Source organism: Stegostoma tigrinum, chromosome 40, assembly GCF_030684315.1.
Source record: "Stegostoma tigrinum isolate sSteTig4 chromosome 40, sSteTig4.hap1, whole genome shotgun sequence".
Classification (NCBI taxonomy): domain Eukaryota; kingdom Metazoa; phylum Chordata; class Chondrichthyes; order Orectolobiformes; family Stegostomatidae; genus Stegostoma; species Stegostoma tigrinum.
In genome coordinates this window covers 10,468,635-10,481,297 of record NC_081393.1, presented here as the reverse complement: position 1 = coordinate 10,481,297, position 12,663 = coordinate 10,468,635, and the positions used below count along the sequence as shown (strand labels likewise).

At 41.5% G+C, this 12,663-nt stretch overlaps 1 protein-coding gene across 3 annotated transcripts in view; it reads left to right on the top strand.

Moving 5' to 3' along the window:
- The window catches only part of LOC125447984 (chromaffin granule amine transporter), a 38,325-nt gene extending 26,191 nt beyond the window's left edge, over positions 1-12,134 (top strand). For all 3 annotated transcript variants that reach the window (XM_048522815.2, XM_059641197.1, XM_059641196.1), the window contains 5 exons: positions 2,602-2,653; positions 2,767-2,830; positions 6,941-7,060; positions 8,143-8,276; positions 11,285-12,134. In XM_048522815.2, coding sequence (XP_048378772.1) covers positions 2,602-2,653; positions 2,767-2,830; positions 6,941-7,060; positions 8,143-8,276; positions 11,285-11,398 — 484 coding nt within the window. In that variant the 3' untranslated portion in view covers positions 11,399-12,134. The remainder of the gene's footprint in view (positions 1-2,601; positions 2,654-2,766; positions 2,831-6,940; positions 7,061-8,142; positions 8,277-11,284) is intronic.
- Positions 12,135-12,663: the final 529 nt, after the last annotated feature.

Genomic DNA, 12,663 nt, shown 5'->3' with positions numbered 1-12,663 from the left:
TGTTTGACCTGGGCAATAAATGGCAGAGTGGCATTAATAACATGCAGTTTTCAACACCTTCAATGAAATTGACACGGAGAATGGGGTGCAGAGCTCAGACAGAAATTAGGAATTGTGCCCAAAAGCTGAAGGAGCAAGTTTAAAATAGGTATCTCACAACGCAACTTTAGTAGAACTTCTCAAAGTGCTTATTGATAAGCAGAGCCACGTGTAATTGATGGCAAACTCCTCCAGTTGATTGAGAATTGGCTGAAAATTGCAGTCAGGAGATTTGGATGTGCTTGAAGACCAGTCACCAGTGCTGTTTCTCATTTAAAGGACTCTACTGTTTGCTAAATTTACCAACAATCTGGGATACTTGGAGGATAAACCACAAGTTGTGAATGACAACAAAATGTATGTGAGAGTTGGAACTATAGCGGCGCTCAATCATGGCAAGCAGATCTCATTGGATAAATGGACTAATGTTTGACGAATGATGTTTAACTTCTGGATGTGTGGTGTTTCTCATTGGGTAGATCAAATTCTAAGTATATTTCCACCAGAAGGAACAGACTAAAGATAGGTGAAAGAAAGAGATCTGGGTGGATCAGTGTATCTTTCTATAAACATCCTGGTGCGAAGTGTGAAGCTATATCTATTAAACAGATAGAGGTTAGTCAACAGAGTACAGCTTCAACAGAGTTTTTGGCAATTCTGTTCTGTTCTTGTACGCAAGACAAGGCAAGCAGCAAGATCTGAGAGCTGACACCTCAAGGCATTAAGAGGTAAGCAGAGAGCGATTGATTGGTAATTTGGTAAGTTTTACATTTGTTTCTCTCGAGAATGGAAGTAGTTTGCATGATGATCAATGAGCTTTAAGTACTGTATTAACTTCATTTGCCAGTATCCTGGCAAATCAAATAATTTGGGTTTAAATGAATAGTGCATGCAGAGTTCAGATAAAAGGAAATTTTGACACTTCATAATAAAGAACAAGCAGCAGTAACTTCTCATTTATAGTTGTATTTTCATTCAATTGATCCAAGATGGTATTGGAGCAGGACTTCTGAGCCAGAGCTCGTCAACTCTGCCCATTTCTTCCTTTTTTTCTCTTTTCATGTTTCTTTTTCTTCTTTCTTCTTACCTCCTATCCACTGGTGGCCTCACCAATGGCCAACGTGACGCTCGTGTGGACTCCCGGCCTCAGCGCACAATCAGGACTTCAGCGCGGACTCACAGTCCCAAGTGAGGTTGGTGCCAACTCCCATCCTCGAGGTGAAGCCAGTGCGGACTCCCAGCCTTCTAAGCCTCAAGGTGAAGCCAGTGAGGACTCCCAGCCTTCTGAGCCTCGAGGTGAAGCCAGTGCGGGCTCCCAGCCTTCTGAGCCCCGAGGTGAAGCCAGTGTGGACTCCCGGCCTTCTGAGCCTCCGGATGAAGCCAGTGTGGACTCCCGGCCTTCTGAGCCTCGAGGTGAAGCTAGTGTGGACTCCCGGCCTTCTGAGCCTTGATGTGAAGCCAGTGTGGACTCCCGGCCTTCTGAGCCTCCAGATGAAGCCAGTGCTGCCTCCTGGCCTTCTGAGCCTCCAGATGGCCAGTGCGGGCTCCTGGCCTTCTGTGCCTTCCGATGAAGCCAGTGAGGACTCCCAGCCTTGATTTGAATCCAAAGCAGGCTGCAGATGATGCTCAGCATTAACTCGAGCAAGGCCCAGCATAACTGGAGGCCTGACCTGGACTTGTCTGCTCCATCATCCCTACTTGGATAGACTGGAAATGTGCACTTTTTATTTTCTTATTCTTCTAACTTATTCCTAAGATTTTGCTCTGACAAAACTTATCAGAGGCTGATATTGCATCACCAAATCCCCCCTTCATTTACTTGTGCACAGTACACTGGCTCGGAGTCAGTCTCCTGAACTGAGAGGTTCTGAATCCCCTGTTAATATGGGTCAGCCAGTGCGTCCTGATTGGCTCAGGGTAACAACCTCAATCAAAGATCTCATAGTCAACAAGCTCTAGCAGTTCCAATCAGTACAGGGACCCAGATACCTGTAATCCCTAAAATGGCGTGAAAATCTGTAATGGTGGACTTTTTATTTGTTTATTTTTCTAATTAATTCCGGAGAATCTGTTCTTGGTACCTTTGTACCTAAGATGGCACCATAACCGGCGACTTTGCAAACTTTTCACCACACTCGGCTGAGTAGATGGGACAATAAACCTAATTCTTACTCTAATTCTATAAATCATAGAAGGTTTTAAACAAGGGCATGAGAATTTTAAAATGAAGTTTGAGGCGGGCAAGGGCAGACACTAATAAAAATTGGCAGACACAGGGATGATGGATGAATAGGTCTTCTTTTAAGATTAGGAAAAGGCAACAGCTAAACAAGATCTTCCAAACACAATTCCACAGTTACTTCATTTCAGTACAGCGGCAGTAATTGAAGAGGTGACAAGGTGCAAACTTCATTTCAGGTTCTTATTCAACTCAAAACAATCACACCGTTACACTTCAAAGAAACCTGGAACAACAAGACTTGAATGACAGGAATATGCTCCCACTATAATGTGCATCAGCGCAAACCTTTTTAAAAATGCTTCCTCTCTGTGTATCTGCAGGTGGCTGTGTGCTCTGATTGGAATGGTGCTTTTGGGGATAAGTATAATCTCTGTAAGCAGTTTGTTTTGATTTTAAGCTTTTTTTCGCTTGACATATTGTGCCATTTTTATTTGTGTTGAGTGTATGTTTTTCTTGTTCCTAACCTAATCCCATTTGTGTTTTAGGTTCCTCTGGCAACCAACATTTTTGTGCTCATTGTTCCCGGATGTGGAGTAGGTTTTTCACTGGGTTAGTAGCAGGACCAATGTAAAGACATCTCAAGCCGGAATCAGACAGTAGGCAGGGCCAGTTACTCTTTAATCACCTATCATCTTACCAGCAGCTACCTAGTTAGCACTTCATAAAACATTACATCTCTCACATTTCAAATCTTAAAAGTGCCAAGTAAAGAATGAACACACAGTTCTCTTTTCTCCTAAAAAGGAAGGGCAGAGAGCTAAAATGGCAAAAAAAATCATCCATGGTTTAATAAGGAAGTCAAGGATAATAGAAAGGCAAACACTAGGCCAATCATACTGCAAAAGTTAGTGGCACCCTGGAGAACTTTAACTGTCAGCAAAGGGTTGCAATAAACAAAATCAAAAGAACTAAGATGAATGACAAAATGAGACTCGCAGGAAACATAAGCACTGATACCAGAAGCTTCTGTAAGTATATAAAAAGGAAGAAAATAATGAAAGTAAATGTTGGCCCTTTAGTGGATGAAAATGACAAGTGAATAATGGCAAAGTCAGAAATGGCAGAGGCACTAAACCAATATTCTGTCTCTGTTTTGGAAGATATTAATTTCTTCCCAAAAGCTGCAGTTATGACAGAGGAACTTGGTGAAATTACTATAACCAGGGAGAAAGTATGAAGTAAACTGTTGAGATTAACCATAAATAAAGCCCTGGGGCCTGATGGCCTGCACCCTGGGGTCTTAAAGGAGGTGATGGCAGAGATAGTGGATGCATTAGTTATGATTTTCCAAAATTCCCTGGATTCTGAAACGGTACCAGTGGTTTGGAAACATACTATTGTGACGCTCTTACTCACAAAAAATGATAGGCAAAAACTTGGGAAACTATAGACCAGTTAGTTTGACCGCTATTGTGGGGAATCATAAGGGAGGAGATAACTGGACACTTGGCAAAACAAAGCTCAATTCATCAGTGTCGGCCCGATTTCATGAAAGGCCATTTGTCCTTAACAAACTTGCTGAAGTTCTCAGAGGATATAAACAGCAAGGTAGATAATGGCGATCCATTGGATGTGTTATATCTAGACTTCCAGAAGATATTTGTCAAGGTGCCACACAAAAGACTGATCCAGAAGGTTAGATCCCAGAGTGTAAGGCTGGATGGATACAGGATTGGCTAACTGATAGAAAATAAAGCATTGGGATAAATGGGTCCTTCTATGGATGGTGAACTGTAAACCAGTGGGGTGCCGCAGGGTTCAGTTCTTGGAGCTCAACTATTTACAGTCTATACAAATAATCTGTAAGTAGAGACTGAGTGTAATACAGCAAAGCTCATGGTGATCCTAAAAAAGATGGGAAAGCAGGCAGCGATGAGAAGACAGAAAGCTTTCAGATGGATATTGAAAGGTGAGGAGATTGGGCCAGAATCTGGCAGATCGAGTTGAATGTGGACGAGTGTGAGGTCATCCATTTTGGCCAGAAGAATAAAAGGGAAAATTATTATTTAAAAGATTCAAAGTGCATCATTGCAGAGGGATCTGAGTACCTTTGTGTATAATTCGCAGAAAGTGAGTGCGCAGAAGTAGCATACAATAAGAAAGGCAAATGGAATCCTGGTATTTCTTGCAAAAAGACTGGATTATAAAAATAAAGAAGTGTTGTTACAATTGTGTGAGTTGTTGGTGAGAGCACATCTGGAATATTGTGTCCATTTCTGGTCTCCTTACTTGAGGAAGGATGTGGTGGGGCTGAAAAGCAGTTCAGAGGAGGTTCACTAAGTTGGTCCAAGGGATGAAAGGGTGGTTGTGCAAGGAGCTGTTGAATAATCTGGGCTTGTACTCACTAGATTTCAGAAGGGGGAATTGACTAAAGTATAAAAATGCTAAAAGGAATCGATAAGCTGGACCTTGAACACATGTTCCCCTCTCTGGGGCAGTTTTGAACAAGGGGCATAAGATATAGAGATGGGGAGATTTTACTTCTTTCAGAGGGTTGTGCATCTGTGGAACTCGCAGCCACAGAATGCGGTGGAAGCAGAATCATTCAACAGACTCAAGAAAGAAATAGATATGTTTCTGATTAAAAGCGGGATAAAGGACAATGGGGAGGAGGCAGGAGAGTGGAGTTCAGACTGGGATGAGATCAACTATGATCCTGTTGAATGCTTCGATAGGCTGATAATTCCTATGTTCTGATTTTCCAATAACCAAATCGATCATTTAATATTAAGTAAGGTTTAGATTTGTTGAGAAGAGCAGCAGAGGCCATAAAGAAAAGATTGTCACCAGGAAAAAAATCAAATCGGAAATTCTGAAGAAATCTTTTCAGCAGCAGTGGTGAGAATGTGGAACTTGATCTCTTAGGGAGAGGCCGAGATGTAGTTGAGGAAGGTCGATCACCACAAGTGATAGGGAAGAGAAGAGAATACTATCTAACCTCATTGTGTTCGATGAGGAAAGGTGAATGGAGGCTCAAGAAAAGCAACTTCAGCATGGAATATTTGTTTTAATTTTTATTTCCTGTATATATTGTATGTAAAAAAAATTAAGCAGTCCAAAATTTACGATCACATTCATCTCCATAAACTTCCCTTTCAGCAAGTCCAATTGTTTCATTTACAGCAGCTCAAGGGCAACTGGTGACGGACAGTAAATGCTGGCTCAGCCAGTGGCACCCATAGCCCATGAATAAATTTAAAACAATCTTGATCTTATGGCCTCAAAAAGACATTGGAACAATGTATTATTGTGCACCGTATGACAGCACACTCCTCTTATTCTGTAACCTCTGACAGATTGTCAGAAATTTAAGCGGACACAAGTTTAACCCTGGATTTGCATACAACCTTACACGTTGTCAGAAAAAATCCAGAAGCACAACAGAGGGAAATGATAAAGCACCTAATGAGACTGAGCCACGCGAAGGGGCATGAAGACCAAAAACTTGATAGAAGAGGGAGGTTTTGTCAAATGTGTTAAAGGCAGAAAAATTAGGGTAAGGGATGCAGGGAGGGAATTTCAGACTTTATCAGTGCAACAGCAACCAACAATGATGAAGTAACTAAAGTGAAGGCAAATCCTGCAGGTGTTGGAAGTCCCTATGATATGTTCAGCAATTGGAACTTGTGGTTCACAAGAGGCCAGAGTGAGAAGAGTTTGGATATCTCAGATGCTGTGGAGCTGAAATGTTTTATATAGATAGGGAGTGGTAAGCCTTGGGAACAATTTGAAAACAGTGAGCGTTTTGAAATTCAAGGTCTGGCTTGACAGGGAGTTGAAGTCGCTCACCAAGCAAAGGGCTGCAGGTGAATGGAATGCAGTGTGAACCAGAACATGGACAGTCGAAACTAAGATGACCGGAAGGTTACTTTTGTGAACATAGCACTTACTGTGATGTTCCTGAGGACGTTTTTGGCTTTACTGAGAAGCAGAGCAGCCTGCAATAATGGAACTGCAGGCAAAATGAGAATCCAAGAGCATTTTTCATCCCAGTCTCTGAGGAAGTTTTCTGGGACACTTGAACTTGAGTTGGAATCTCAAATTTGGAGAAGTCATCAGAGCATATATTCGGGGGCTAGCTTAGTCTCCGAATCTGATGGTGGGAATTGAATTGATTGCCAATATTTGTGATACTGAGCTCGCGGACCCAGTCCAGGTGAATGTACAATCCAACACTGGTCAGGCTTTAAAATGATTATTTCTGGAAACTCCGATGATGAAACTGCCTGCTGCAGTTTCAGCTGGAGACCATCATGCTGAAAAGGGAGAGAGGAATTTATTTCTAGAATTCGAATATCCCCAAAGTCCAAAAATTTAACAACCATCCATTTTAATGTCAGGTGCTCACGAAATTGATTCAAGATGAACCTTGGTTCCATGGGTTTCACAAGGTAAGCTGAAATGCAGATCAGAAGAGCACAGAGCTACGTCCAATTCCTTCCAACAAGGGAGACCTGAAGAAAAGTCTGATTCCCTAGATCACAAGTGGAGGTTACCTAAAGCTGTTCAGTGGAAAGATCGGGAGACACACTCCCACACCCTACACATTGTATGTATCAGTGATGTTCAGGACACAACTTCCAATCTGATCTTAGATTTAGAAATTATTACTGCATATGTTGCAGCCTGAATTCTGAGTGCATCTTTTGATATGACCAGGAATGACTGATTCCTCGATGATTCCCATTATGGGTTACCTGGTGGATATTCGTCATGTATCTGTGTACGGAAGCATATTTGCCATTGCTGATGTGGCACTTTGTGTGGGATTTGCAATTGGTGAGTCAATACAATTGTCTTCTTTGATGTACTTTTGCTTAAATATAAGTCTCTCAGTCTCTCTGAAAGTGTCTAATGATAGCGCTGAGGTGGGCTGTTCGTTTTCTCACCCCTGTGGTCTGAATTGCTGCAAATTAATGCAGTTCCTCTCAGCATAACAACCTTCATTTCTGCAGCTTCTCAATTTTATCCAATGATTATATTTCTTTTATGTCTAAGTTTCCTGCATTTTTCCATATGGGCACCATCTCTAGCTGAATGACATTTCAATTGGTAACTGAGACTCCTCTGCCCATCCTCTGTTTTTCAGGTATTATTGAAGAAAGACCAACAAGGGGACACCTTGTTGTTGCTTTCATGCATGCTAAATGACCCATACTTTCCACATTCAGGATTAATAACTGTTTCCCTGCCAACACTGCAAGAAGCTGAAGGAACCACTTCTCTGCATCCTAAACTCACTGTAGAGCTTTCAATTAATTTCCACATTAATTAATCATGTCAAAACACCATGGTCAAAATACCAACTCCACTAATATTCCGTTCAGTGCCTCTCTTCAACTCAAAGTTGGCACCACACCTCTCACTCATTCTTAATTTTCTGTTTTCTAATCAATTTTTCCACATGGTGCCACAGTCTATGCTGGATAGATTTAAGTTTAATGAACAATCTTCTCTGTGAGCTATTGTGTTAAGGTTTTTTGGAAATTTGAATACGTAAGGAACATACACAGTTTAATTCAATTTTTTTTCAAACAAAATTTAACCACTTCGGTTTCTGGCAGACAGATAATTAAGTGTGAAAACAGTGCGTTATTGTCATCGAATAAAGCCTAAAGGGATGCATGGGGCCTCAAGAAACAAGTGAATGGGCCATGGATGCGTTTGTTCAGGATTATTTGGATAAGAATTGTTTGTACAAATATGGGAACTAATAATCTGTGCATGTGATGTTTGTGGAGTCTGGTTACTGAAATAAAGTTCTCACTTAAGGTGTGGACTCAGAATTTGTTCAAAGGAAATTTCAAGTATAACATGCATGTTTCACATAAAGGATGAATAATTTTGTGCTTACCATCCAGGGCCCTCAGTTGGAGGAGCTATTGTCAAAGCAATTGGATTCCATTGGCTCATGGTCACCATTGGAGTCATTAACATATGCTATGCTCCACTTTGTGTCTTCCTGAAAAGTCCTCCTAGCAAAGAAGAGAAAGTGGTAAGAATGGTTATTTTATAAAGATAATTTCCTTCAAGAAGGGGTGTGGAGAATGAAAGAATGGGAAGGAAGGAAGAGAAGGGAAGGATGGAAAGGAGGAAGAATGGACAGGAAGGACTGAAAGGAATGAAGGAAGGAATGGAAAAGAAGTAAATAGCAAGTAAAATGGAAAGGGATGAGTAATGTTTGGAAAAAGAACACATTTTTACAATGACTTTCATCGTCATTACATTACAGCCAATCAAGCACTTTTGAATTGTAGTCATTGTTGTGCTGTAGGACACACCGCAGCTAATCTGTACACAGCAAGCATTTCTTCATTCATTCAGAGGAGGTGGGTGTCGCTGGCTGGGCTAGCATTTATTGCCTATCTCTAAATGTCCAGAAGGCAGTTGTGAGTCAATCACGTTGCTGTGGATCTGGAATCCCGTGTGGGCCAGACTGGGTAAGGACGGCAATTTCCTTCCTGAAAGGACATTCGGAAACCAGATGGGATTTCCTGACAACTGACAATGATTCCATGATTATTAGGTTCTTAATTCCAGATCAGCTCCCACAAACAGCTTTGTGATCACAGCCAGATAACCTGTTTCCATGGTGATAGCTGTTGAATAATGAGTAGGCAGGATGCTGGGGCTAACTCTGCTGTTGTTCTTAAAAACACTGTGGTGGTATCCTGCACATGCATCAGAGAAAATCGGCAGAGCCTTGGGTTTAATGTCTCAGACAAAAGGGGACATGTCAGCCTTGAAATATACCCCTATGCCTCAGCATGGTGACAGCAAGAGAGGAAAGAAGGAACAGTCAGTGAAGTGAGTGAGTTTGATAGCAATCAATGGATGAGTGGCAGCAAATGAGATATTGAGGATGGAGGTGAATGAATGGGGAAGTGGTGAAGAGCAAATGAATGAATGATGAGCAAAACACAAGTGAGCTTCAAAGCCATTCAGAATTCTGCGCTCACTTTACTGGCCGAGTGCCAGTCATTGGTAAGATTTTAGAGTCCCTTATTAAGGATGAGACTGTGGAGGACTTGAAAGTGCATGGTAAAATAGATCTGGGTCGGCATGGATTCATCAAGGGTAGCTCATACCTGACAATCTGTGAGAATCCTTCAAGGAAGTAACAATCAAGTATGATAAAGGAGAGCCAATAGATGTGATCTATTTGACCTTTGATAAGGTGCCATAAGGGAAGCTGCTAAATAAGATCAGAGCCCATAGTGTTAAAGGCAAGGTACCGGCATGGATAGAGAATTAGGTGACTGGCAGAAGGCAGAGAATAAAAATAAAAGGGTCTTTTTCAGGATGGCAGCCAGTGACTAGTGGAGTTCTACAGGGATCAGGGTTGGGACAACAACTATTCACGTTATACACAAATGATCTGGATGAAGGAGCTGAGGGCATTGTTGCTAAGTTTGCAGATGACACAAAGACACGTGGAGGTGGGTGCTGCAGAAGGGCTTGTACAGGCTGGGAGAGTGGGCAAAGAAGTGGCAGATGGGATATCTTGTGGGCAAGTGTGAGGTAGGAAGAATAGAGTTTAAGATCATTTTCTAAACTGGGAAAGACTTTGGAAATCTGAAGCACAAATAGTCTTAGGAGTCCTAGTTCAGGATTCTCTTAAGGTAAACATGCAGATTCAGTTGGCAGTTCAGAAAGCAAATGCAATGATAGCGTTAATTTTGAGAGGTCCAGAATGCAGAGCAGAAATGTACTGCTGAGGCGATAAAAGGCTGTGGTCGGACCTCATCTGGAATACTACGAGGCATTTTGGGCCCCATATCCAAGGAAGAATGTATTGGCGTTGGATGGTCCAGAGGGGATTTATAAGAATGATTCTGGGGATGAAGGGCTTCTCATATGAGGAGCAGTCGAGAACGCTGGGTCTGTACTTGATGGAGTTTAGAATGTTCGGCGGGGGGGGGGTCTGATTGAAATTTACAGGATACTGACAGAGAGTGGACGTAGAGAAGATCTGCTAGTAGGAGAGACGAAGACCCAAGGAAACAGCCTCAGAGTGAACTGATGACCCTTTAGAACTGAGAGGAAGTTGAATTTCTTCAGTCACAGGATGTTTAATCTGTGAAACTCATTGCTGCAGAGGGTTGTGGAGCCCAAGTCATTGAGTGTATTTAATACAGAGGTAAATAGGTTCTTGGTTAGTAAGGGGATAAAGGGTTATGGGGAGAAGCCATGATAATGGAGTTGAGAAACATATAAGCCATGATCAAATGGCGGAGCACACTCAATGAGCTAAAAGGCCAAAATACACTCCAATATCTTATGGTCGATGGCCTTATGGAAACCAGTGAATGGTTTTCATTCCAGGCATAGTGAGGGGCATTCTTCCAAGAACAGAGGGTTGACTTATCTCCATACTTGTCTGGCTTAACGCTAAATGGATAAAACCCAGTCCATTAATATTTAGGCCTCAAATATATCCTCACATCATTGGAAAAAAAGAAAGGAGTTTCAAACAAAACAAAATTCATAACACATCTCTGAGAAATGGACACTACTGATGGCCGTGGTGTAGATTATCCTCAGTTGGTCCCATCTTCCTGTGCTTTAGAGTCTTTTGGGCTTTTTGGGATGACTTGAGAGATGAAGGCTGTCCTTCCATAGATAGACATAAAGTATCTCCTGGTCGTATCTGAAGGTGAGCAGGGGAGTTATCTCCAGTGTCCTTGTAAAATATTTATCCCTCAGTCCAAATTGCAGGCCAATAGGTCATTATTACATTGCTGTTTGTGAGACCTTGCCTTGAGCAATCCTGGAATAGTGACTCCACTTCAAAAACACTTAATTGACTGTGAATGGTCTGGAAAAATTTTAAGGGGCACTCGATAAATGTGAGCTCTCTTTTTTTGAGAAGCAGTGAATGCGCAGAATACAGTCCTGGATGTCTGATATTGATGTATGAACAGTTTATGTTGAATGGATAAAACAGTGGGTAAAAAATGTCATTGGATGTCAAAGCCCTAACTATTTTGCTTTTATTAACAGGCAATTTTGTCCCAGGAAAATGCCATGAATACTCATCATTACAGTGCTGAGAGGGACAGCCTGGAATTTGGCACAATGGAGGCCAGAGATGAGGAAACAGGGACTAAGGAATAAATTCAGAATAAAGGCTAGTACACTGATGGCCAAAGTTCTATAAATCCCGTGTTCCATTGACATTCCTTTTAAATAAAGGCAAACCTTTGTTCTCTTTGCAAGAATCTCAAATCAGCAGTCCTGCATTACACAACATGACAGGACAGACACCATCAAGGAGCCATTGTACTTGAAAGGGAGACATACAACAGAACATAGAAACTTGTGTTGATTCGACAGCACTGAAACAAGTTCTTCCAATCAGTCAGCAGTTATGCACCACCAAGTCTCTTCTTACACCACTTGCTCAAAATCTTTCAATACATCTTTCTAATTTTTTCTTCCTCATGCAGTAATCAAGCTTTCCCTAAGATCCAACTGTGCAATTTGTCTCATCTACTCCAAATGACAGAAGGTTCTACACTTGAACCACTCCTCAGGAAAAGTATCTCTTTCTTAAATGGTTTTACAGATGGCTGTTTTCTATTCATGGCCCTATGTTTGGTCTCCCAGAAGGGGACGTTGTTTAAGGCAATTAGCCTGAAGAGTTAACCTTCACAGAGCTCCATTCAACAGGATAAACGACTGTTTCTATATATGGGAGGAGCTGGTAAATTCTAGTTGTCAGTGTGTTGTGTCCCCTGTTTGTGTGACTTTTGCTGTTAACAGCCACATAACTGAGGTGAGCTTGGTATCTCTTCGGAGATAATCAAATCTCCTCTCATTGTCAGATTGTTAACCTGTCAAAACTTCATATAATCTGTATCTTAATGAGTACATAATAAATGCTTCTTGTATCTCAAACATGTGCCTCTCTTAATGAAGACTTGTTGTGGTTGTTCTTCTATAACTGCTTATTGGAGTGAGCCCAATAGACAAATATTATGAGGGTAGAGGGCAGCACTTTATTCTAAAACAGATGCCAGAAGTTCCAATTGTGGAGAGATAAAACATTTCCTAAATTTACATCTACCCTTACAAAACCTTTGAGAATCTTAAAGACTTTGATTCAGTCATGACTCCTACCTTCACCCTTCTCTTTTCTGGTCCGTTCATCCTCCTCTGATCTCCTCAGAATTCTGAAATCATCATTGTGGATCTTTCTTTCACACTTTCTGCACTGCCTCTATGTCTTTCTTATTGGCTGAGACCAGAAATGACTTCATGGCTCCTCAATGTGGCCCGACCAAAGTTTGATACAAGTTTAACATCAGTTCTGAGCTGCTTTTCAATTCAATCGATTGGAATTCAGTAACCAAAGGCTGTATGTAAACTGTGTTGCTATT